This window comes from Varroa jacobsoni, unplaced genomic scaffold, assembly GCF_002532875.2.
Source record: "Varroa jacobsoni isolate VJ856 unplaced genomic scaffold, vjacob_1.0 scaffold_1452, whole genome shotgun sequence".
Classification (NCBI taxonomy): Eukaryota; Metazoa; Arthropoda; class Arachnida; order Mesostigmata; family Varroidae; genus Varroa; species Varroa jacobsoni.
Window position 1 is genome coordinate 41,920 of NW_019214354.1, and position 23,848 is coordinate 65,767.

A 23,848-nucleotide genomic window follows, 5' to 3' on the forward strand; every position below is an offset into this window, starting at 1 on the left:
TATATATATATATATATATATATATATGTACGCGCTTAAGAATTAAGAGGAAGAGAAGCGAAAAATGTCTGTACTTGGATTATGTTCACTCCTCAGTGCGTGCCTGACTGCCTTCTTCTGTGCTGTTGTAGGTCTGCGTTTCGATTCAATGCCTGTCTTGGGAAGGAGTCTGCCCTGTGTAGTTGATCTTGGTCGTCGTACTCGCACTTTGCCATTGCTAGAACAATACGGTTTTCCTTCATGCTCACGAGTGCTCCTGCGTGTGCGCCGCAGTACTCACTCACTGTGAGCGCTTTCTTGAGGTAGCACAACTGCGCCGTTACTTGGGGGGTAGAGTACCGTAGCAATAGGAGTTGTAGTAGTACCACAATTCAGCGGCGGTGGCCCTCGATGTACAACAACACACAAGTCTACTTCACACCTTCGCTAGACGTAGGTGTTAATCGGCCAAATCGGCTTGAGACGGTTGTCGCTTTGTACGAATCAGTCGAGATCTCTTTCTCTCTCTCTTTTCATATATATATATATATATATATATATATATATATATATATCTTTCTTTGCTGTTTTCTCGTTTGCTAGCCGACTCCTTCTTTGCTTCTGGCTGTGTAGATTGGTGTTATATATGGAGCGACCGGATCTACGAGGCCGCAAAACCGCCTGGTGCTGCTATTCCTGCTAGGATCTCTCGCGGTATATATAATAGCTCTGAATGTACACAGACTAGTCACTGACAGGCGTATCATACCCCTAGGCCGGCCGCTCTCGTTCTATAGCGAGTAGGTCTCTTTTCTTTTCTTGCCTGCAGACTCCATTCTCGTCTCTTCAAGTCTACATGTTTCTGACCAGTTTTTTCGCCAGGTACCTCCTGCTGTCTCTGTCTGTTTAACTGTGTCCTGGCTAGGCTAGCCGCATCAACCTTCTATCGTATTCGGGTCCTGCAGATACACCCCGATCATTGGGCGGTGTGCTTTACGCCTCAATGTGACCCTTCAGATGAAGTCTACCGCTCTTCACTCTATTGTGGGCTATCTCCATTGCAAACGCATGTTTACATTGCAGAGCAACAGCTTTCACGGCAGTGGCAGTAGCAGTAACAACAGAACAAATAGCCCCAAAACCCCTGTCTCGCCTGTATATACAGTTTGCAGGCACCGGCACACATATTTTTCGTATCACGCTTATCTGTTTTATATGTTACTATACTGCGCCTAATTAAATCGAGCAACATTGTGATTCTAGATGATTTCTTCCTGATTCACCGCTGAACGAACCAAGCCTGGAGGTCTGTGTTAAACGGCACGAATAACGGATGATCCCGGTTATAGCAGAAGCTGCTGAACATCAACACATGCGATCAGCCCGCAGACGCCACCATATAGTAGAGGAAAAACAAACAACTGGCAATAAAAAAGACATTTACGTCTTGATTATTATTATTGTTATTACTATTTGTCCGTTTCTCTCCGTGCAATACGTGCAGTATAGTTCAGTTAATGAACAATCAGCCATGTGGGAGAAATCGATTGCTAAACTGTTGACACCACCATTGCCACACCCTGCACGCTACGGGTTAAACCTGGGTCGGGTCACGTCGTCTCTACTCACGCAGGTTTGCCACCTACGACTTCGTTTCTCTCATTCATCCTTCATTCATTGACTTCATTACCGAACTAAACATATTGATCCGCTGATGACCAATACCATATGATGAACTACCGACACTCCATTAACCTAAGCTTGTAAGTGCGAGTAGGGCAAATAGAGTGCCTCAAAATCGTTTCTACAACACACTCATCGTTGACACCACTGCCATGAGCAAACACTATGGTGTCCACGCGTGAACCACGCGGTTATTCATGGAGCTTTCTTCTTTTGATTTTTTTTTCATGCGTTTGCTGCGTGCTATATGCAATGCTGGACACCTCAGTGTTTTTCTCTCCGCACTTTCGTGATCCGAGCGTTTGATTTTTTTGTGTAAATTCGGATCCGGAGTTCGCACGACGACCACGGTCGACGGCCTGAGGGCTGGCCACCATTAAGGGGTTTATGGATTCTATGGAGCGATACATGGACGTAAAGAGAGTCGAGTGTGGGCGATGCCTCCTCTAAGTTCCTGCTCCTGGATTCTTCGAATCGGGTCAATGTGCAATTAAGCAGGAAGCGACTGGCGAAGGCTGGAGAAGAGAAACGAGGCAGACGAGAGGATGTAGGTATTCCAAATATTAGCTGCTGCTGGTGAATGGAATCGTTTTGCTGCTCTTACTGCTTCTGATACTGCCATCGGATGGGGTCGCTGGTGATCGTCCAAGTTTCAATGGCACCTACAAGCGGCATCTACACATACATACATAAAAAGGAGGGGGAAAAACCATGAAAACGGCGAGGAAAAAACAGCCCCACCAAAAAGGTATCACATAGAACACTGTTTTAAGTGTGAGCACCGTCCTGTACTTCTCATTGAATTGGCTTCAAGCTTGCTTCTCCCTATAGCCCTTCGGTCACTCCCGCAATGTGGGGCTCAATGAGCTGGAAGCCATCGGGCTCTACATTGCGATACACATTTCACTTTTGCATACACACGATGACGTAACATATTACACGAGCACATCGAGTGCTGCATATATCCACGGCCACGCATGTTACGCAGAACATGGCACTCCGGTGAAAACCGTTTGCGTTAGAAAGCGTTATCCCTCACAGTCTTCACGCGTTTACCTCACTTTATTCTCGCTGTCTGTGTCTATCTCTGCACTCAATAAAACTGTCACCTGCCGCGCGCGGAAGAGGGGCTATTTATGATCTTACTGATGTCGTAGCCTAGAGCTGGTGGGGGCTGAATACTACGAATGAAGCTGGGCGGGGACAAAGAGGCATGAGAAGCCTGTGCGCAGCCTGCAGGGGTACATCAGCTCGAAATGAATCGCACGCTCTGTGTTCAGAGTAAACCGGAAGCAACTAGCAAATGAAACGTTCTCCATTTCTTTAACGGCTTCCTCCCTCCCTTAACAGCTACCCGACGAATTGCCACTCAAGAGACCGCTGCTGCTACTACTGCTACCCCACAAACCACCCATAAAAGATGCGGGTGCGTCCGCGCGTGAGGCGCTGATCCTGATGACCGACGGCTTAGAACGAGCCATGCTTATTTCACGGTCTCGAACAGAAGTCATTACAAACGAAAAATTGGAAGGAACTGGAAAATTCGAGGAACTGCTGAGGTTGGTTCGCTTGCGATGGAGCTCAACAGATATGTGAACGCATCTTTAAATGAATCGTATGTTTATTATTTCTATAATACGTAACGGCACAAATAGGAAAAACACTCATCTGAAATTGCCAACAATGGCGGTGATCAATGATTGTGTACATGTTTCATAGGTCAAGCCCGCTATTGTCGCTAGTGTAGCACAGTCGATCAATCTCGTTAATGTAGGTATGCTGTCTCGGTAATGTTGGTATCATTACCAGGATACACCATGCGTCAAGCAGTAGCTCATTCATGCTTAGATCCTACCTCACCTTGATGCAATTTGTTGTTTACATAGATTTCGTGCATTTATGCCATTGTTGTTACTATATTATTGTTATAATTCGACGGTAACTTTTATAGCAGGCAGCCATTAGACAGGTCAGTTAGTCTATTGCCGACGATTGTATCATGATGATGCTATGTACTATATGTATGTACATACACAATGAACGATAATAGCATGATATGTCTGATGTTGCAGCTATAGTAATACAACAAAAAGGGGAAAACTGCATAGTATTGAGTTATTCGATGGTTACTGCTGTTTTACAATAATGCCAGTAGTAATAAACTGTTGTTATTACAATACGGTTATGTTGTTCTTTTATTAGGTATTTATTATCGTCCATTCGTACCCATCGTACGCGTACTAGGATTTCTACTGATGTTTCTACCATTTCCACGTGTCGCATAGTGAGCATTTTCCTATTTAGTTTGTCGACACCGTCATAGTGGCTCCAAACAGCTCCGGCACGATCTGATTTGAGTAGCTTGACCTTCTAATGATTTTTTCTCGTTCGTACAGCCATAGTAGCTCAAGCTATGTCAGTGAATCCTGTCTATTTATTCTTTAACGTGTTTTGATCACATTATGCTTCTCGTTCGTGCTGGCGTCAGCAATAGCGGCAGACGATGGTTGCTTAGAGGGCTAAATCGAGCCCAGGATGCTCGGCCGGGAGCCGATACTCAATCAGACTACGAACGGTAACGACGTACATATATATATATATATATATATATATGATACAACGTTGACGGCTGGAAGCTATAGTGGCTACGCTAGTGAACTGGGTTATTTTACGGTTAGGTTTAAGCCAGCCTTTGACTAGTTGTTGTTCGCTGGCTATAGCTATGGTTTGTTGGCCCTTGATAGAAGCAGCAATAGGACGTACTGCACTTTATCTGCACTTTAATTATGCCATAGGTTGTACAGTTAAGAGCGTTACCAAATAGAGTCTTGCCAACTACATAGACTGCAAGACAGGTGTGACCGAATAAAGAAAATACACTTTTTTTTCTATAGTACATGAAACGAGTTTTTAAACTGGTTTGTGTGTGACCTACATTGTTGCGGCAGCTGGTTTTGTCGTTATGGGCGTGGATTCGCCTTCCGCAGTTGCGCGGGCCTTGTCACTCTCGTTGATTCCACCATCTTGGCCTAATGCACTCGCAGATAGCATTGCAGGACGCCCCTACCAAACCTTTGTTAGTCAAATTTTATTACGTCTTATCAACGTGTGCTGTGCTTTCTGAATTATTGCGTGAATTTGTTACTGTAGTTAGCTTATAGGGGGAGATCGCGATAATTCGCGGACTGAGAAGTCTGCAGTAACAGTCGGCGTCCGTCGCAGCAAAGAACAGGACTAGGACATGAATCGCACCGCCCCATTCGCCTAGACGTTTTGTTGTTGGCCTATTCTTGTAGGATCTGTTCGAACAAAAAGTAGCAACGTTTTTTTCATAATAACTCTACTAATTCTGTTTTTGTTCGTGTTTCGCTTCAGCCGCTGCCTTCTGCGAGTGAGCTAATCAACAACAGCAGGGTCAACATGTCGCTCATGGCGCCACAGTGTAATCCACACATGGTGGCAATGCTTGGTAGGGTCGCTATCGTTGTCGTCCGTCCATTGAAGAGCAGGCGCAGGCCACCGCCGCCACTGATGTTGCCACAGCGATTTGCTACTATTGACAGGGACGCCTTAAAAGCATTTATCTAACCTGTGTGACCGTAACGTCTGTCTCCCTATCAGTGGCTGGGCAGCGTATACGAATTGACTAAATGTCTCAATATACGAAAGCCGATGACAGTACAACCGTAGCTGATGCCGAAAAGCAATGTTCCCGCTATTCAAAACCAATTGTGGTTCTAGGTCTAATGGCACAGCGAATAGCCTTGTACGACCTTGGCCATGAAGGGCTGGAAGGAGTCGGTCCATCGTTTAATTGTATAGACCGACGCAGCTTCCATTAAAGTGGCTGTAGCGGCGAGGCCTGCCGCCCTTGCCATGGCAACAATGCTTGAAATAACTGTAGTTTTCATTGTAGTGGATGCGATTCAACGAAGCTGACGCAAGGTGACGATAAACAACATGCATCGTCTACGTGCCATTGGACAACAATGGCCCAGTTCTGCGTGATAAGGAGAACGGCAAGTGATCATAAACGAGCGGCTTAAGAACTGTTGTTTTTATGTCTATAGTTAGCAGTTGGGTATGACGGAGTCGTAAGGGTCTATGCTCAAATCCTGGCGCAGACACACTTCGTTTCGGGCTAAGAGCCAGTCGTCTGCTGGAATAGTTTACGGCGTAAAACTTGAAGCATTCATATACTACGGGTTTTGTTGCATACAGAGTTGGCTGAATGTCGATACAGAAGCTGCGACATCGAGGCAGAGTTTATACTGATATGGTGTTGTTGATGGCTCAACAAAATGACGCTGTCACCGAGCAAGCGCTAGGACACTTCAGGCACACGGCACGCGTTGTGCAGCAGCCATTGCTTTTAACTGTTAGAGATTTTAGGCTCAAGAATTGAGCCACTGATCTAGCGGCATTAAGGATGCGACAACTGGCAAAGTTCAAATAGGCTTTTTTTTTCTTAGAAAGCAAGACTGCGCAATTTGATTGGGCCGTCTCTAGGCAAAAGTCACGATGATTGTCAGCACAAAAATCACTACTACGAGCCATCGCGTCACCGGTTCTTTGCATGTTTTTAATGATCGGCTAGGAAACAATATTCGATAACTCTCTGTATGGTTAGCGATATTCATCACGTATCACGGACATTAAGCGCTGTCGATTTTAGCCGCAAACAACAGAAAAACCCCAGCTGCCAATTAATGACCCCATAATTATGAGACTTTGCCATTAAAAATAAGCAACAAATCTACTTGAGTAGAGTTGTTGGTTATTTTTAGTAGTCCCAACATAGGCAAGCATTTGGTTGGTGAACAAATTGTTCCTGCATTTACAGTACGTAAAGAGTAAATACGTTTTTTTTTGAATTTTTGTTTTTCGACGCGGTGTTTTTCTAGAACGAGTTGCGTGTGAAACACTTAATACGCAGACAGCTTTTCCACAAGCTTCCGTTTGTCATTGTCCGTTATACACGACATGATCCACAAGCATACGACCTCTGCAGGCTAGAAGTGTCATAGGCCGTACATGTAGCCAATTGATTATTTAATTGGGACCAACAAAATTATTCGATGACTATCGTGGACGTATATCCGTTCACGCATGCGCACCTCGATCAATCCGCCCAGCCCAGCTGGAATCAACTTGAAGCCTTTGTCATCAGGCCTGGATCGGGGCAAGCGAACAGAGTGGAGCTGTTTTTAGCGGTGAAAATGGTTTCGAAGTTTTTAGATATAAAGGGCGGTTCGACCTCAGGGTCGTTACGCCTATTCCGCCAAAAAGACAATCAGTTTTGTGACAACCGTATCACGAGCGAATTCGGCCTCTAGTTAGGCCTTAAGTCACTCACAAGCGCAACCTCTGACCTCAGGAAGAAAAGCATGCTTAAATCTACTTGAAAACTTTTTAAGATCTTCAGAGCAAATTGACGCCATTCAGCGACAAAGCTAGCCATTCGACCCATGTGCTATGAGTCTTCCCTTAAACAAGCGACTAAACTCTAAACTATAGATATAAAGATTTTTCAGATTTGCTTATTTATTATATTATAAATAGATGTAATGTATTGCAACATTTATCGTTGAACTCTCACACAGGTGGAACCAGACAAGGATAGCTAATTGGTTAGATCAAGAAGGAGCAACAAATGGCCTTCAGCCAAGTTGTTTCGTTGCACTATAGTACAGTGTTGTCATTTCTGTTCGCTAACCGCGTCTACATACATAATACACTTTTATAACTTTTTCACAACAACGTAGCGTCTAGTCACACGGACCGGCTCCACAGGGTCTCATTTGTAAATAAATAAGGTTGAGCTAAATAGGTCAAGAGTACCAATGGTGATACCAAACCATCTGATAGCACCACTGAAAACAGGCCAGTTTTTACCGACGACATTGGAGCATCCCTTCGATTCGAATTTCGCCCCTGCAACCGGTGTAAGAGACGCAGTGAACTAGTTAGGCGTCCCAGAAAAAAACAGATCCTTACGGCCTAGGCAGACACAGCAAAAGAGTCCCCACGGGACAATTCGACCTGAATTCACCGTTCTCTAGACAGGTATATATGGTGGATAGTCCTTAAAGAGGCAGGTACGATCGTCGGACATTATGGAGCAACGACTACAACAATTATTACCAACAGCTACAGCTGGAAAGATTCTATTAAAGCGTTTTGCTGTGCACAGTGATTTGCGATATACTAGGGTTCTGCACGACAAGAGCTATGTCCTTCGGGCAGCAGAGCCTTCAGCTGTGGTGTGTGGATGGTGTCAATCTATTCGTGTCTGGTTCACGATGCTGTGGTGGACGCCTTACCTCTCAGGTGCGGATAACTTGGTCTCGATGAATGAAAATGTGGTCTATTTTATTACTAATAATTGCAAACACCACCGGTCTGTAGCTCAAAGTCAAGGATTTAGCGCCACGGTGAACTTCTATGTCCGTTATATTTTTTATCCGCCATTGCGGCATCATTAACCGTAGTGGGATCTTTGTCAAAAGTGAGCTTGACCTCGTCATACTCGTTCGTGTTCGCCTAACCTTCCTCTGTCTGTTACCCGATTGAAGGGAGACAACGTCGGTCTGAGTCAGAACCGCAACTGCACAACAGTCGAAAATGTTCTACTCTTTATTGTGTGCAGCAATATAGACGAAACTGGGCACCTCCGCATTTCCAGCGTTCATTCACGATTCGATTGTTATTTAGTAAAGCTTTCCGATCTGCTTATTTAACAAATCGCGTGAGGTATAGAGACGCATCGATAATGCCCACGACGGCAACAACAACGATGGCAGAGACATAGGCTGTGAAGGCCCGTTGTTCGTGAAAAACGCTGAATGGTTTTGTCCACAGGTTTCGACGACTCCGTCACCAGCCGATCATCCTGAGCCGCAGATCGGAGGAGAAACAGTAGGAAGCATCAGGAGACTGACGCCAGCGGCGGCGGAAAGAAGCCGCTACGAAAAGCCAGTTACACTGGCCAGGATCACCTGTTATTGCTGCTTGCGTCGAGGTGTGTGTATTAACAGTAAATAATTGGGTTTTTGCCTTCGAGCAAAAGGGCAGGCAGTTTTTTCGTATTTCGAACGTAAAGCGAAGACGACAAAAACAAAGACGCCGTTGATGAGAACAGCATACTGACTGCTGGATTTTGGTAATGAGTAACTCATTGAGAACTCCCATTAGAATTATGCTGGGGATCGTGCAATGAATATGGAGTATTGTACAAGCGTTTTGCTTTAGATTATGCTTTTGAGGAACGCATGTTATGTATATTTATTGCGTAGATATGAAGGTGTTATTTGCTGTTCCTCAGTGTATGAATGCCTATGGATTGAGGTCTGCAATGTCCTGGATGATTTTTTGACTGCTTGCACTTGATTACTGTGACCATATTGAAAAGCAGAGCTGTTGGTGTTCTGAGAAAGTTTCTGACGAGGCATGACAGACTGATGAATACAATGTGTAGCAGCGTGATGTTGATTAGGTGCTTTGAACGCGGTGATACGTCTATAATTTTTCCAGCTTCTTATTGTCATCACCATAACAGGACTCATATTATAGTCCGGTACCCTGGTGCCACACATCGTGGGGTAGTAACGTTATAAACTTCGCGAGAAAACTCATCTCTCCGCTAGCCTTGCAAATCCTTTTAGTCATCGAAACAGGAGATCTCCTTGAGAGCCGAACACAAAACACGAACACGTCCCGCTTATGTGTATGATGGCTTCGCCATTGCTTCCTCTGTACGACGCTACATCATTATTACTGTGCCTGCGAACTATGTAACGGTGTTAGAATCCTGAAACGGTGAGAAGCCTATGGGCCTGACACCCGACGGGCACCACCCAAGTTGTCACTTATGAAGAGTTGCAACTTTAACCGTTCACGATTCTGTACATTCGCGCGCAGCCGAGGTCATCGTGAATAAGCCATAGGCTCGTAGAACCCCCGGTCGGCAGACAAAATGCTGCCTCCATCCCCCCTCATCGTCTGCTTTATTCGTGTCCGCAAACGGCGAAGTAGTTGCAAAAAAACCAGCAACCAAAGTTACCACTGCGTACAGTGTAACTAATGCAGCAATACACCTAGCCGTGACGAAGACCGGGCCCCTATCAGCCCATCGTCACCGTCAAGATAGGTTATGAGGAACGTGCCCATAAAAACACGTACATTTTCGGTCTCTGTCAATCCGCCTCGCATTCCCATAGACGCGTTGCTGAAGCATGCGTGCACGCACGCACGGGCAAAGGGGAGAGCGTATGGCGAAAATAAAGGAACAAGGCTTAACCATGCTTGTCGTAAGTAGCCTGCTTGCTACACCCAAATGTCGGGCAGTGTTGGAGTAAAGCCATGTGCTTTCTCCTGCACCACTTTTTTATCAGTCGTCTATCGGACACACACTGACCCTTTGGGGGGGGCCTACAACGCGAGTAAAACCTTTCATCATCCCTCTGTTGATCTGGCCAATCAACAACGATCTCTTCTGTACGTAGCCAAGTAGCATAGTACAAACAGTTACCACCAATACTACTGCAGCGCATTTAAATTGTCTATATAGAAAAGGAAAGAGAGTGGTGAACAACAACCAACCTCCAAGACAACTCCAATAGCCTCCTGCAGCGTTTCTATCCATGGTAGCGCCGTGGTCTCGGTTATGTTCGACCGCAGTGGGCCGTTCGTCTGTCTACTTTCGGGGCCTTTTCTGCCTTTCGAGCCGCTTCTGCCAGCCTTGTTGTCTATTTCCTTTCACCTCACTCTGTCTTTCTTTCTCTATAGCGGGTGTCTGTAAGCGGGTGCAGCGTCCTGCTCCGGGGGGACATAATGTGAACGCTACTGGCCGGTGCCTGCCCCATGTACTGCTATGGTTGCCTTGTCTCTTTATGCGTAGCAACAGAAGCAGCGGCACGAGGAGGTTCTGACAAGACACAATGCGAGTCAGACGGTGTGGCCCCTTGGTGGCGACCACTCTTCTTTGCTGGCTGGTACATGCACGCGGCTGCCGTCCTTGTTGCCGCTAAGAGGGAAAAGCGCCGTACCGCACCATAAGCGAATATGCAACGTGCAAAGAATAAGGAGCCGTCAGGTAGCTAGGCCAAGCCGGCAGCCACGACCGTGTGATACGTTTACTGCATGACGTGATCGAACGTGGCAACAGCGTCAACGATATAGGAGGAATGACGATGTATCGGAAAGACGGTCTATACTAAAAGGTGGGCCTTGTACCGAAGGCCTTAGGCAGAAGCGGTGTTGATACGGCTACCCTGGCTTAGCATATCCAGGAGAGCATACATTTATCCATCACCTATAGAAGACAGCAACGCCTGTTTTATCAGCGAACATTTAGGAGCCGTCGTCGTCGCCGACATTGCTTGTTCTTGCATTGCTCTGACCAGGTAAGTTTACGTCGTAGGATTTCCTCACACGCGTTTCGCTTTTTTATCTCCATCGATAATTGAATATAGTAATATGCATTACACAGAGTGTTACGGGTTGTTTGAAAACCCTGTGCAAACGGTACAGTGCAGGGGCTTAGCGTCCGGTACATCGTATTCTTTCATTTATTTACGTGGATCGCTTGGTAGATGGTCACATGGAAGCGTCACATAGTCGCCGAAAGAGGCCGAAAATTCTATTATCTATTATACTGAGAATTTGCCGAAAACTAAGGCCGTTAGCGACTGTATTGGGAATAGTCACTATAGGGTTACATAGTTCCGTATAAAATAAATAGAACCACGAGGAATGGAAGTCTTCTGTTATATTAGTAACTGCAAAATGAGGGATCTGACCATCAACTAGCCGTGCACTATGTATACCATACTAGGAGGAAAATCATCACCGGCTTCTGATATGCGCTACTTAACGTGTGATCAGATGAATTGCAACGTATGGGATCACTCATGATGAGATCACATACGCTAACATTATAGTAGACGAAGTTTATTAGCTGTTTATGCATAATAATGAATGGAAACAATATTTCGAGGGCTCGTGATGGCTAGAGGACAACGTAAAATAGAGCAAGCTTTACTTTTTTTAACCATGAGATTGGAAAGAGCAACACAGATATCAATGTATTTATCTACTCAACCTTTCGTCAAGGCACTGTTCGGTCCGATATATCCCCATCTTTCGACCTTTAAAGTGTACATGAATTCACGTTATACTGCTATACTTCGGTACCGCCACACATGCGGCTCTGTAAATAGGGAAAAACTTTTCCGAGGTTTCATTGTACGTACCTGTATAACGCGCATATTCAATCCTGTTTCCTGTGCGAGCTGTTCCCGAATATGCCGGGTAGGTTTCGGTGTCGCCGCAAATGCGGCCTTTAGCGTCTCGAGTTGTTTGGCCTTGATTGTGGTACGGGGTCCTCGTCGCTTCTGGCCTCCGCTGCCGTCGTCAGCGGCCGCGGCCGTCCCAGAGTCTGGACCCGAACCACCCGAGTCAGGCCTCTTGAGTCCCGCTAAATCTGTCATTTGGAGCTGGTTGACGTTTGGACTGTTCTGACCACCTGCCGTTGCCGGCAGCTGAGTCAGTGGTGGTTGCGGGCTCTGTGGGCCCAACGAGAGAAGATCCCGTTCTACCGAATCTTCTCGAGGTTCCCGTTCTAGCAGAAGCTCGGACTGGCTGTCTTGCGTCTCATCGAGGTCGAGCGAGTGGTCACCAGGTGAAGATGACATCACTGAAATAGATATAGGACAAAATAGATAAATGGAATACAAATTCAGCTTTGTGCGTGAACTTATGGAAAAGCCTCAAATCTATCGCTTCTCCAGGTGCAGTACCTTGTTTATGTTTAGTCGAGTTAAAAAAAAAAAAGTACATTGTCAAAACATCTAGGTAGAGGGTCTGTCTACCCAAGCAAGTAAGTTCACAACATGAACTGAACGTTCAAGTAAATATATCGATGTATTATTGACTACAGGAACAATAACGTAGACATACTGTTCACTGAAGGAGAACGTTTCTTTTTGCCGCTAGATATAGCACAAATTTATCTCTCTCGTTTGCAACATCAACATGCGTGTAGAGCTTCGTTAAGAATAATGGAGACGGAGGATCATGACTGGGCAAAAACTGACATTTTTTAGGTGCAACTAGGCGATCCGAATGGATGTAGCATATATATATATGACCGATAGGAAGCGTTCAACACGACCTCATCGGGCACTCTAACTGGAAGGACCTTACGAACAAGAGTGTAAAACATACTGCCACAGCGTATTACTGAAGTGATATGACTGTTAATTTTATATTAAATAGTTTGTCTACAATAAACTATACGTGGTCAATCTTCATGCGAAAACCTACATTATCCGAACGCAGCATCGAACGGGTTGCTTGCGGTTACAAGGCACCAAATGCCATATTTGCAGGGCCTTTGTAGAAAGACAGATATGGGTGAAAAGATGGTTTCGATAGAACATCAATTTCCCTACACACCTAACTGCGAAAATAAATTTTAAAAAAGAAATGTGAGTTACTGTATTATAGGGGATGAGTATACGACTTGGTCGCAGTTAAAATTTTCTAAAATCATATACAGAAATATAACCCCACAGTCTGACGATGTAGATCCTAATGAATGAAGAAGCCTTCTTGTTTTGTATTCCACAAATCTTGTAGGCCAGGCTCGCTGAATCCACGAACACATTATCAGCTGGCGATGATACCTCTATGCAGAATCTACACCACCAAAGCACCGATCGACAGCATTTTGTCCGCGTATTGTGATCTAAGTAGAACCAACAAGATTCAGACAGCTAAAGATTTGTTGAGGATAGAAATAAGACCGGGAACATAGTAAAGGAGCAATAGCTCGTCTTTTCTCTTCTTTCTGGGTTTTTTGGATGGATCTGAGACTTCGATACGGATTGGTACTACCGCAATCCTATTGGAGGTCGGTGAAGCTGATCGGCCCACCAACTACTGTACGGGTTACCCCAAAATCTCAGAGGCACCATTCCAGTAAAGGACAGGGAAGTCCGCGCGTGACAAGATGGGGTAATCAGCCAACGAAGAGGGGCGAGCGGGACGGCACAAGCAACCGCGTTTGTATCCACGAAAGCCCACAAACGAAACAACAGTTTTAGCGCGCGCTGCATGACTCGCGCGGTGATGGCATCGTCCTGCAGATGCCACCAAAGAGAGGTCGGCCGCTGCTGCTGCTGCGTCTGCCCCTAGCAGCTTGCCGGCAAAATCGTCTCAGTGTCTAATAGCTTTGGCTTGTGGACCCTGCCGTTACTCCGTCAAAAGCTCTGCCGGACTCTGCCTAGAGGGTTGCAGGGGCATAGACAGGGCAACGAACGGGCCAAGCATGGTAGCCACGTCCTGTCCATTAGGCTGATCGATAGACTGGCAACCCGCTTTTTTCTGCGTTTCGTGTTTTCGGTCTGTCCCTCTCGCTGTCAGTCTTGCCAGGAGACTCTATATGAATGGTGGCATCCAATAGCAGTGTGAGGCTAGTTGTGTGGTGGCCATGGCCGCAGGCTAATACTCCCGACCACCATTCGCTGTGGCAGGGAGGCGGGCTGGAGGCGATGCGAAGATTGAGGTAGAGGTGAAAATTATCTACTCGTAAAAGTCCTTCTTTATAGCCTATATTCATATAGTTTTTTGCATTGACAACGCACTTGACAGAAAGGTAAAAATGTAAGACATTTGCGGGTGCAATTTTCGAACTGGAAAAGTTATCTAGACTAAACAAACCATCAGTTATATACGTCGACAAGTATTCTATATATTCTGTTGACGTCGCGTTGCGGTTTTCTATAACTTTTAGGTAGCGAATTAATTTCGACATGCTGTATATACTTACTTCCATCGAGTGGTGTCAACGTGTTAGTTCCCGTACAGAATATGCCGTAACTGGCGCTACCTGTAATTAAAAGAAAAGACAATGGTTTGTTATAATACAGGATATAATGCAACTCGAGATCCGATTGCCTTCCGTAACCACTCACAGTTTCAAATCTTGGGAGACAGCTGCTGGCGAGTTATCTTCCCTGCTAATGCACGATTCTTATGGAATAAACCATAAACCTAAAAAAGCGTATGACAATTATGATGATTGAAAAGTAGGCTTCAGCCGCTCGTAAATATTGCAGCACAAACCATACATAGTTTTTGTATGGAGAAATTTATCGTACAGATTATCATTACGCTTCCCATAAAGTATTTGTTAAATCCAACGTGAATTTTTGGCGTTAAACGAAGCAGCGGTATACAATAACGTAGACAAATGCTATAGTGTACAGTTCGGTCAGAAAGGTATTGGTCGCCGTTGACTAAGGTCGTCAACGGTAGTCCAGTATTCTTCAATCCTCATAGTCAATAACAGTGCTAAGATTATTGTTACTACCTTACCTAATCGCTAGCCACACGTTACCAGCATCCACCGCTACGAGTCGCATCATAGGCAACGCTCGCTGTCATATACCTATCGTCACTAGTTACAAGTAGTCCCAGTTTCGTCTGCCCGTTAACTCATCTCTTCACTGTACTTCGTAGCCTGCCGCTGTCTCTGCTCATAATGATGATAGTGATCATGTCAGCGCTATAGCACCGCCCGCGCTACAATGTGTCGGAATACGGTGCGGTCTATCTGCAAGCATCATCTATGTTGCATTTTTTACCTCGAATGTTATCGAGTCCGGTCTTCGTCTTCTTGCAGTGTCGTCTTTTCCTTTTACTCACTCATGACCGTGACTTTTTTACACAAACGGCCGCATGATGGCGGCGACGGCGGTGGCGGCAACGCAGAGATGCGGTGGCTCGCAAAACAAAGTGCGAAAAACGGCAGCAACCAACGCCGGTGTGAACCTCGTTTGCTTTCCATCATGGGCTTTTTCGCAGTTGCTACTGCCGACCTGGTCGCTTCTCATGGTTTTTCTGCCACTAGACATGTTGCTGATTATGCAACGTTCCTAGTACTTTGTTCTGCGACGTTCATTGTGGATCTTCGTACGATCAGTGCTACCTCCCAGCAACACAGAGTTCTTCCTATTTGGAAAGAAGCTTCGGAGTGTCTGCTTGGAGGGTATATCTCTTTTATTCGCGTGCCACGAGTACGCTCTTCATTTGGGCGGCTCTGCCGTGGGCTGTTGCAAGAAAGCGGTTTATTCCACCGGTCTTTTACCTTTGTTGAGTTGGGCACCAGCAGCAGACAAAGTAGTGACGATGAATATTGCACTCATTTTATCAACAAGCTAAGAAAACCAAAGGAACCACGAGCTGCGAGAGAAGCCAAATAACTCAGGTATGGAGTGAGCCCCATCGCATTGCATAGTAACGGTTCTATTCGTCATATTAGATACATGCAAGGCTACTTTCACCCGTTGTACGGTTTCATCCAGGCGTAAACTCGACACACGAGAATGTCCACACAAACAAAATTTTCTGTTAGTGTTAGCTTTTCGCAAGATACCGGCACATGCATGTAGTATTCTGGAGCAATATCTACCCTCAGAATGACGGGAGGAAAATACTGCGCGGGCTCTTTTAATCAACCCGTATCCAGCTGCTGCTGTTGCCAGGAATCATTATTCGTTTCCGCCGTTGTGTTTATATCAAGCAGAGCGATCTCCTCTGTAGCCGATGTGGTTTGTTAGCGTATGTTCTGTACCCGTTCTATATTGAATATAATAACCGTTCCCGTGACTGGCAGAGCAATAAGCAGGCCATGGGCAAGTTTCAATGTGGATACAACCAGCCACGTGATAAAGAGCGTACGGAGTGCGGCCGCCTCGACGGTGTCGTCATAACAAGTCGTCGAGAGCTCATTTTCAGTATCGTGAACTACTACGAATGAAGCAGGCCCATCTCTGCTGTGCCACTACTTCATCTCCATTTTCCGCTCCCTCGGTCACCCACCTCTTGTCAGACCTAAGCTTGTTGCTCTTTTACAGATGGCCATCGGCACCACGAGGCAACTTCCGACGCGTCTCTAAGCCTTGATAGAACTTCCGAGCAAAACCGTCTTAGACGAGAGCTTTTCCCCGGAGCCTTTCCCCCCGTGCGAAGACAGACCCGAACGGAGATCTTTGTCTGCCACGACTCTCAGTTTAGTTTCTATCAGCGATCTCCCACTATACCGACGATTCCGCTACCGTCTCTAGAGCTTCTCCGAGGTCTGTTACGCTCGCGGCTAAATGAGCTGTACCCTTCAACGAGGCTTGTCCTCCTACTGCTGCTTGTAGCACTGGCTGGGCCTTGAGGCGTCATCTTACCACCCGTCCACTCTCGCTGTTTGAGCCCCCATCAAGTCGCGCCATTACAGCCCTGGCAAACGTAGCGAGCCCCTTCAAGTGCCGATGTATATTTCACTCGTCCGCCTAGGCTGTAGGGGCAGAAAACCAGTCAGCCAGGTTGTTCCGCCGTTGTTCTAATGGCTCATGGTGATAAAGGAGGACGGAACCGCTGAAGAGGTGAATCCGTGTACTCGAGATGCAGTGCCCTAAGAATAGAAGCAACATGTGCCTAGGCCTGCTTCTAGGCGCTAAAATTGGTTTGCATTGTATTCTCTATACAATTGATCAGATGGCAACTGTACGTTTCTTGTACTGCCCGTATAACGTGTTTATCTAATGACAACAATAATAATAATAAAAAAAATCGATCGATTTTTTTTCAACTGTTTCCCTTGGCGGAAGCCAGAACCACGTCGTCCACAAACAGGCAAATCGTGTGTCACGTGTCCTTGCCGCATAACGTTCAATTCGGAGGTGATGCAGCTGTAGCTGCCGTTGATGATGTTCTATGATCGAAGTCGCACTGACCAAAGCCGTAATGATATGATGGAACATCTTTTGTCACTAGCTTGTGCTGTTTCTTACTATCACTAGGCGCAACCGTAATAGCCCCCCAGTCGGCAATTGACCAATAGCCTCTGACGGATGCCGAACTTCAGTAGATGACGACGATTTGAATAGGGGTCGGCCTCTGACACGGTGCTTGTTGTAGTGCTAAAGGCCGCTGCCACCCCAGGGCAATAGTTACCACCAAACGATCCGCTACCGGCTAAATGTGGCCTTGTGCAAAGAAACACAAGTAGCAGAAGTCCGCTGATATCTCGTCTCTACATGATTATTATCTCTTTTTCGAGAATGCTCGACGAACCAAGTGAACTAGCTGATTAAATTGCTATCTGCCATGAAGTCAACCTGGTACTGCTAATGTAAGAGAAGCAGTGAAGTAAATTTACATATGTGAAACCGAATGATGATGAGAGTAACGACGGAACTCTTTATAGTAGTAGTAGTAGCGGTTATCACGCTCATCAAAACGGTTTTCACGGTTGACAGGTTGGCTGGCAAATGGGAGGCCGGCCAAGGGCCAAAAGAGCTACGAGCGACACCAATACCAACGAAGCTAACTCAAGTTATATTAGAACTAATGATCGTCGCAGGTTCCAGCAGCAGGAGCAGCTCCACAAACATATGTCCAACGTCAAACACAGAGTCGAACGCGTCAGGCCCAGCGGATCAGGTGGGCTGCCGTAATGAAATGCGGAGACGCCCGGCCTCCTTGTGGCCACTACGGTGACAATGATTACGGTAGTGGTAATGGCGTTGTGGAGATGGCAGCTGCTGCCGTAGCAACTGCCATCACGGTCATCATCCAAGCGGAATGACCGCACGTGATTCCTATGCTCTCACGACAAACGATCGTGACTATAGGCTGCCGCTGGCGACCGCTAAATGCTAGTCGGTGTATGGGGTGTGTATCGGTCTGCGTGTACGCTTCTACCTCCCTTCGGCGCGCTTCCGACCGTGTGGTCCGTTGTTTGGTCACTCCGTGGCTCCGACGCTTGGCCGTCCCGTCTACATAATGTCGGCGTAGTTCACGGCGTACAGACTGTTATGGACCCTTCTTCTCATCGGTGCCAGCGAGCGCCACAATCTTGCCTCGCCGCAGCGTAATATAGAAGACGACGACTCCGACGTCGCGCTTTGGCGAAAGTAGCAGCACAGGGCGCCGCTGTTATTAGCACCGTAGCAGCACATGCTGTTCGAAAAGTGCGCGCGAAATGCTATAGCTAGCCAAATTTTTTTCTTGTTCACTTCAGTAACAACGAAAGAGGGGAAGGAACGCAACGACCGATGATCAGATTCGCGCTTAGCCGCCTTGTCGGCATTAGCGTCAGCGTCCATCAGCATCAACGTCATTGTGATTCCAACCAGTCTACCATCTAACAATCGGCACCTCTGGCCGCATTAACGCCGACGGTCTAAGGACCCTGGTATTGCATTTTTTACTATTTCTGCTGTTTGCTACAATCAGGGGGTCAGCGCTCATGGCTGCCCGTGGTCAGCGGTGCCGGCTTGCGTAGCGAGTTAGGGTGATTCACGGTGGCGTGGCTGCAATATCTTCTAGTACGTGACTACACCTCTGTAGCAGCTCCTGTATTAACAGCAGTTACGCTAGTCCATCAGTATCGTGATAAGCGGATGAGAGTAGTGATGATGTCCCTTTTATGTATCCACACAATAATTTTATCTATCTAAATGCATTTACAATATATCTAAGTTGTTTATAGAAATGTAATACAAATTCTTAACTAAAACGATCCTTCCAAATTTAGGTTGTAGGAATTGGTCTTAGTTATTTATCTATTCTGTTTTTTGCCTACTCCGTCGTCTTTTTCTTAACCGTTTATGAGAACTCATTGATCTCTTCTAGATATCGACAATTATTGGAGTTTTTTTTACTTAAATAATCTCGGTCAAACTTTTTTTCCTATCAGAGTTAAACATGTTAGCCACACTGATTATGCACAATGCACGGCCATCTTTTCTCGCCATTACTAATACTTTTGTTAGCTTTAACCCCCCTATTCGATTAAATTTTTTTTCCGGCTCCAATAAACCTAAGGCACTCGACCTCACTTCTGTTCATACCCTTTTCTCGAATGGCGAGCATTAGCGTGGGTTTTAGGAACCGCCTCAGCAGCCACTGTCCTCGTTATTGCAGGTTGCCAAGCTGAACCAAGTAAACGTTAGCGTATGAAGTCATCGTTAGGTGCCCACAAGATTGCGGCTCTCTTACCGTTTACCATCAGTACCTTGTCGTTCATGATGAAAGCAAGCACGACACAACACTGGTGGCAGGAACTGCAGCCGGTCACACCACCGCTTTGATACCATAGTCTTGCGTGACTCGACAGTAAGTGGCGGCGACCCCCCGTCCTTCGTTCGTTCCGTCCGGACGAATACTCTTCTACGTGGAGCGTCCTGCTTCACCGACGTGGAGAAGTTTTCCGTTCTACGGCAGCCTTTATAGCGGCTGCCAGCCCATACTTCTATCTCGTATCGAGCTCAGCCCCAGTCATCCGATGTTCTTCAGTAGAGTTCGAGAACTCCTACACAGGAACTTCTGCTACTGCCAACGTAACTGCAGCGATAGCCGCTTCCGCTGCTACTGCACTGCATCAATCGATTAAAGGGAAGGCAACGTTCACGCGAACTGTCCCGCCTTGGCCTAGCATTCGACCAAGAGGTCCCTTCCCCGCTACAATCATCCACGAATTGAATCGTGGCCATCATCTTCTTCGTCAGTTTAGCTGAGGTCGCAGCGAGTTCGCAGCCATGCTAGGTAGCTACTCAACTTTCGAGGCCGGCTCATCAGACCCTTGATTTGAGGGAGGAAAAAGCCCGATCTTCTTGCAGAAGGATTTCCTCATTTCACACAGCTAGGCCTCATTCGAAAAAGACCAGGAGGGTCGAACCCTCCAGTATAGAAAAGTAGCCCTTTTTTCCCAGTTGGCTGGCTGCTGACTGGCCTGTTCTGATTGCTCTCTGTGTACTCTACGAGTTCCACAAACCAGTACCGCCGATCTGACCGGATCCGAAGCGATCTTAAGCTGCCGCTTCTACCGACCCGCTCGTTGTCCCCCGCCAGAACGCTGCAATCATCGCAAATAAAAAGTCTTGCTCTGCTCCTCTTTCGAAGGGTCTGCTCCTTCGCAGTCGTCGTCTTTCCCTCTTTCTCTACTCCATAGTCAATACTCGAGACGATACGAGAGCCGTGCCCCATCACTACAGTAGGCACTGTCACATTGAACGCGCAAACAGCCTTACTACGGTGCCTGGTCGTATTGCTCTTTTTTCCATCCTTTACGCCTCGATATAAACTTTCCTGGCGATCTGCCTCCATTTAAATAGAGCCTCAAACCGTGCTGCCCTAAAACGCCCCGTCGTTTCCTTATTTCCTTCACACGCTCTGGTACTCAGGGTCTTCAAGTAACGTCTTGCTTCGAGCAACGATAAAGACCTTTCCGGATCTGACCTGACTGCCCTAGTTGGGCCTGGGCGCACTTCGCTTATAGGAAGCAAAAAGAAATGGTAAGAGAGCGAGGGGAGAGAAAGAAAATGAGCGAAAAGCTGATCGAAGGCTCAAGGTGATTGAATGAAGTATCGGCGCTATGCGAGAGTTATAATATAATGATGAAGATTGTGCGAAGTTGATGACTATCCATTTTCATGGTAGCAGCAATCACATGTCAACATTCGACAATCAAGCAGTGCTTCTCGGCCTCAACATAAACGTCTATAACTTCTAGTATTATGGGCGCGTATTTTTTAATGAATATGTATCTAGCTATATTGTTTGCTCTCATAGATCACAGAATGTATGCCTAACCTACTTGTAAGTCGAGAGAAGCCACCCAGGTGCCTTTGTCGTATACTACAGCTATGTAGTATAAGAATGTACAGTGTAAAAGGATGCGCGATCTCCCACTAGAAGGAGTCCCATCGTTGCCATATATCTGTCTGTCTGTCAGCGGAATGGTGGCGGCAATAGAGACGATTTGACGGAATGATCCTCACCCCAAGCCAACCTAACTCGCGTAGGTCTGTTCTCCCCAAGGAGGTGCCATCTTTTCGGAGTTTGTCCCCATGCCTGCGTCCCAGATTGCTTCACATCGCAGACAACTATGGCGCCGTTGCACATACAAGCTCGTTCCCCGCCGCTGACCCACCCCCACTTTTCTCTCGCTATCTCCAGTGTGGCGTGCGTTTGATAGTAGCAGCGGCGGCAGTGGTAGCTCTGTCCGCCACTGGCACGAAGGCTGACCAATGAGCTTTGTGTGAGGGTCTTTCCCAACGCCCAGCAAAAACTATCCGAAATGGAGACGGAGTCGGAGGCAGGCCACGACCACCGTCACCAATGCAGCCGCTTGCTTCTTTATCGCTAAGCAGCGGCCAAGCCTATAGAGGCTAAGAAAAGTTAGACAAGCCAAGGAACTCGTTTTTGTCTTGTGCAACCGGGGCTGATTCCCCTAGGAATGCGTCCTTTTACTATTGCTACCGCTGCGGATGCTGCAAGTGTAGCTACAGTAACAGATACTCTGTTTGGATAGTTGTTGTCAAGGTATGAATGCCAGTTACTTTACTGAGCAGTTTTCTAAGATGGTAACGTTACCATTGTTACTTTATATTGTATATTACACAGTAATATACACATGTACACCTATTTGTGTTTATGCGTCCTCATGCAAAGTATAAAAGCTATAGCTGACGAGAGAAATGTATTTGTATAATATTTTGTGTGGGAATTATTTTTTCTTACCCATGTCCAGTATATATGTATATATATATAAATATATATATATATCTATACGTATATATCTGTGGGAAAAAGTTCTGCTACAGAAGGACTCTTACAAGAACTGCACATCGAAACTCGTGTGCTTGCCGGCGGTGCAGAGCGTTCTCTTGTATGCATATTAACTTTGCTAGGCACAACTGGGCAGAGTACGGGGCGTGCCTAGGAGCACAGAACACATAACAAAACCATTATCCAGTTGAAGCCAATGGAAACGGTCACAAAGCGCTCTGTGCCCTGGTTAAAAAGGAGAATCAAGTCTCATTGAACGTTTCGTGCATGAGTGGAACAACGGACGGTAAAGTTAGGAAGATGGGATAGTAGAGATATATATTATCTGAGTTAAGCCCTCGGGGCATTAACCAAAGGGAGTGTCTTTGTTCGACTTTTCCATGTCGTCGAGGTGGTAGTCCATTTGCCTCACCGTAGGACGATTACCGTGTCTAGGACGATCTCGACATGCCCTGAAGCCTTTCGCTTTGCTGGAAAACAAAGCGAACGGCGACAATACGGAATGAAATGGATTAAAACTGGCTAAATCTCATTGGTCTTTATTTTCAAACAAAATAAAGGAACAACAAAGAACATAGATAGGTATACACATTGACAATACCTAGTCAAATATGGCTGGCAAGATAACAACGTGTTTCGAGACGGACACTATTGAACTTGGAGAGGCAACCTTTTCTATAAAAAAAAAAAAAAAAAAAAACTAAGCAGCACGCAACAAAAAGCCACCAACAACTAAATAAAAGACGAACTACTACCAAATTCCTGACCCAGGGGGTAGCCGACTCCAGCTATCGCTGACGATGTCTCAGGTCGATCTGGCTACATAAAAAACATTCCTTTTAGTCTGTATGCATAAAACTACCGCGCGTGCTTGCGTCTTTAAAACGACTTGACTTTGTCCGGATTGGACTGTGGCTGACTGGGGGCAGGGAAGGCGGGTGGAAGAGGGGAATAACCCCTTCAGGTCGCCTTGCCTTTCGACACGAAAGCGGAGTGAGGATCCACATAGGATCTACGGACCGTATATCCATAAGAAGCAGTATTTGCACACAAGCAGAACCATCAATGAGCGACCCGTACCATCAGCGGTGCGTCGTAGTCCGAATGAATATTGCATCATTGACGAAATTACCTGCCTGTACCTTCGCTTCCAGTCACTAGTGCTCAGTATACAGTATGTGCCATTATCCAACGAGTGTCTGTGGTGTATACGGGTGACAAGGGAATATCCCGATCTCTTTTGAGGAGGGCATGCGATGAACGAGGAGTAGCAAAGACCAAGGCCAAGCTGCTGCTGCTGCTGGCAGAATAACGGACGGAGCCGAATGCTAACTGACAGAGCGTGCGTGCGGCTAAAGGCAGCGGGATATATATAGCGACTATACGAGTGGGCGGCTATACGACGGGCAGCGAAGTAGAGCTCAGGTCGTTTCCTCTAGTAGAAAGGCCTGTCGAATGTCTTGTCCGGCAGGCAGCATGCGACGGGGATCTTCTGCGTCTAGGGCAACCGCTGCTCCCGATGCTGTACGATAGGATTAAGGGGCTTAGGAGAAGC

General features: G+C 46.4%; 1 protein-coding gene across 1 annotated transcript in view; it reads right to left on the minus strand.

Annotated features, from left to right (window-relative positions):
* LOC111270184 (LIM/homeobox protein Lhx1) overlaps positions 1-23,848 on the minus strand; it is a 155,154-nt gene that overhangs the window by 41,889 nt on the left and 89,417 nt on the right. Inside the window, exons 3-4 of the mRNA XM_022850253.2 lie at positions 14,495-14,554; positions 11,916-12,358 (exon numbers count right to left, since the gene is read on the minus strand). Coding sequence (XP_022705988.1) covers positions 11,916-12,358; positions 14,495-14,554 — 503 coding nt within the window. The remainder of the gene's footprint in view (positions 1-11,915; positions 12,359-14,494; positions 14,555-23,848) is intronic.